This window comes from Diaphorina citri, unplaced genomic scaffold (assembly GCF_000475195.1).
Source record: "Diaphorina citri unplaced genomic scaffold, Diaci psyllid genome assembly version 1.1 scaffold7282, whole genome shotgun sequence".
Lineage (NCBI taxonomy): Eukaryota > Metazoa > Arthropoda > Insecta > Hemiptera > Psyllidae > Diaphorina > Diaphorina citri.
In genome coordinates this window covers 1664-3684 of record NW_007384658.1, presented here as the reverse complement: position 1 = coordinate 3684, position 2021 = coordinate 1664, and the positions used below count along the sequence as shown (strand labels likewise).

General features: G+C 42.3%; 1 protein-coding gene across 1 annotated transcript; it reads left to right on the top strand.

The window, feature by feature from the left end:
* Window positions 1–90: 90 nt before the first annotated feature.
* LOC103522190 (intraflagellar transport protein 122 homolog) lies at window positions 91–995 on the top strand (the record flags this gene model as incomplete). The annotated part of the gene is made up of 2 exons (XM_008487293.1): window positions 91–383; window positions 834–995. Coding segments are annotated over 2 exons (455 nt in total), but the record flags the coding sequence as incomplete, so codon positions are not given.
* Window positions 996–2021: the final 1026 nt, after the last annotated feature.

The following is a 2021-nucleotide window of genomic DNA, read 5'->3' as shown; positions in this document are numbered from 1 at the left end:
CAAAATACAAAATAACAACAGGGCGTGATTATTGCCTGAAGCAATCTCTGCCACAAAACCCTTCTATCACCATCCTTTGTTTTTCTCCAGGTATTATGAACATGAAAACCAAACAATACCACGATGATGAACATCTTCTCATCATCTGCTACTCCTGTTCTACCCATGTTCCTCTCAATTCTTCCGTCAACGCGTGTCTCAACTGCAAGCAGAGCTTTGTCTATTCCTTCTGTACGTTTGAAGTGCTCCCCCTAGTAGAGTTCCAAGTGAAGAAGAGTGACGGAACCCCAGGATCTCTAGGGACAGAACCCCGGGAAGAGTGGACACAGATTGAGGATAATTATGAGGCACTGCAGATTCAACCGTTGAGTGATCCGTTCATTGTAAGTAAACGCTTTGCTGTAAGCGCTAGGTCGCGTGTTTGATTCCCGCCAGAGGCAAACTTTTCCTGAACTGATGAGGTTTGTTCTCGGATCGGCTGGCTTTCTCCTATTCTCTCTTTGATTAAGGGACAATAACACCTCAAACCTCTTGGAAAAAAAGAAAGATGTTTGATTGAGGGAACTCTAATAACGGAGGTCTTATTGTCCCGAAACAGAACAGCCTGTCTTCCCCTTACCAGCCGTTCTGAAAACCTGTTCAGAATAAAGTTCGTCCCGAGTGGGAATCGAACCAGCATTCTAGCGCTTACATGGCAGACATGCTAAGCTGACTGACTTATGGCCAATCTTGAATATTAGAACTGAAGTAGTTTTACATTCTTCCTTTATTTCATAGCTTTGTAAGTCTGCCTCTTAGCATGCCTAACTTGTAGTATGTCTCTTGATTTCCAGACTATGGAAGGTTCAGGCATGGTACAAGTGGACGAGGAGACACTAAGTCAAATGGAACCAGGCACTGTGGTTGTATGTAAATGGCCTCCGCCTCTGCAATATCGATACTATAGAAACCTCCTTCCTGAATTTCCAGTGCTCTCCTGTGAAACCTGCTTTAGGGTGAGTGATATAATTTTAAAAAGTGAGTTCTACATGTTTAACTTAACCATAATGGTTTAACACTTAGGTACCTAGTTTGTTTGATTCATCATAACTTTTGAACAATCTGTCTAATTTTGAATTTTTTTTTATATATAAGAAAAGTGACAAAATAATTAACAAATCCCCCCCCCCTTTTCCCTCAAAACATATTCGGCCCAGTTCTAAAGATTATTTGTTAGGTTTATATTAGACATCCTATGTATTAACATTATTCTTACCGTTTTTATTATTATTGGATACTAGGTATTTGTGTTTTTCTACTCCGACTCGAGTTTCGCCTATTTTATAGGCATCTTCATGGGAAACTGACTATTGGGTTGTTGTTGTTGTTTTTGCTGATAGTGACAATGGGGGTGGGGGTACTGTCACCTGATCATAAATCAGCTGGTTCCTTAGGTACACTAGATTAGGGACCGTTTCAACGATTTCGTTCACACACTTCCCGGTTTCTACGGCATTATGGATCTCGATTTGTTCGTGGTAAAGAATGTCCCGGAAGTGCGAGCCTACCCAAAGCATTTTATGTTCGGCCTTGTTAAGATCGTGACCGGTTTCGAGAATGTGTTGCGCGAAATTTGATTTTTCGGGTTTGTTGTTACGCGCCGCGGCAAAGTGTTCGCGAAGGCGAGTTTTTAGACTACGTCTCGTCATTCCCACATATATGCATCCGCACTCGCAACGTAGGCTGTATAACAACAAACCCGAAAAATCAAATTTCGCGCAACACATTCTCGAAACCGGTCACGATCTTAACAAGGCCGAACATAAAATGCTTTGGGTAGGCTCGCACTTCCGGGACATTCTTTACCACGAACAAATCGAGATCCATAACGCCGTAGAAACCGGGAAGTGTGTGAACGAAATCGTTGAAACGGTCCCTAATCTAGTGTATCTAAGGAACCAGCTGATTTATGATCAGGTGACAGTACCCCCACCCCCATTGTCACTATCAGCAACAACAACAACAACAACAACAACAACAAC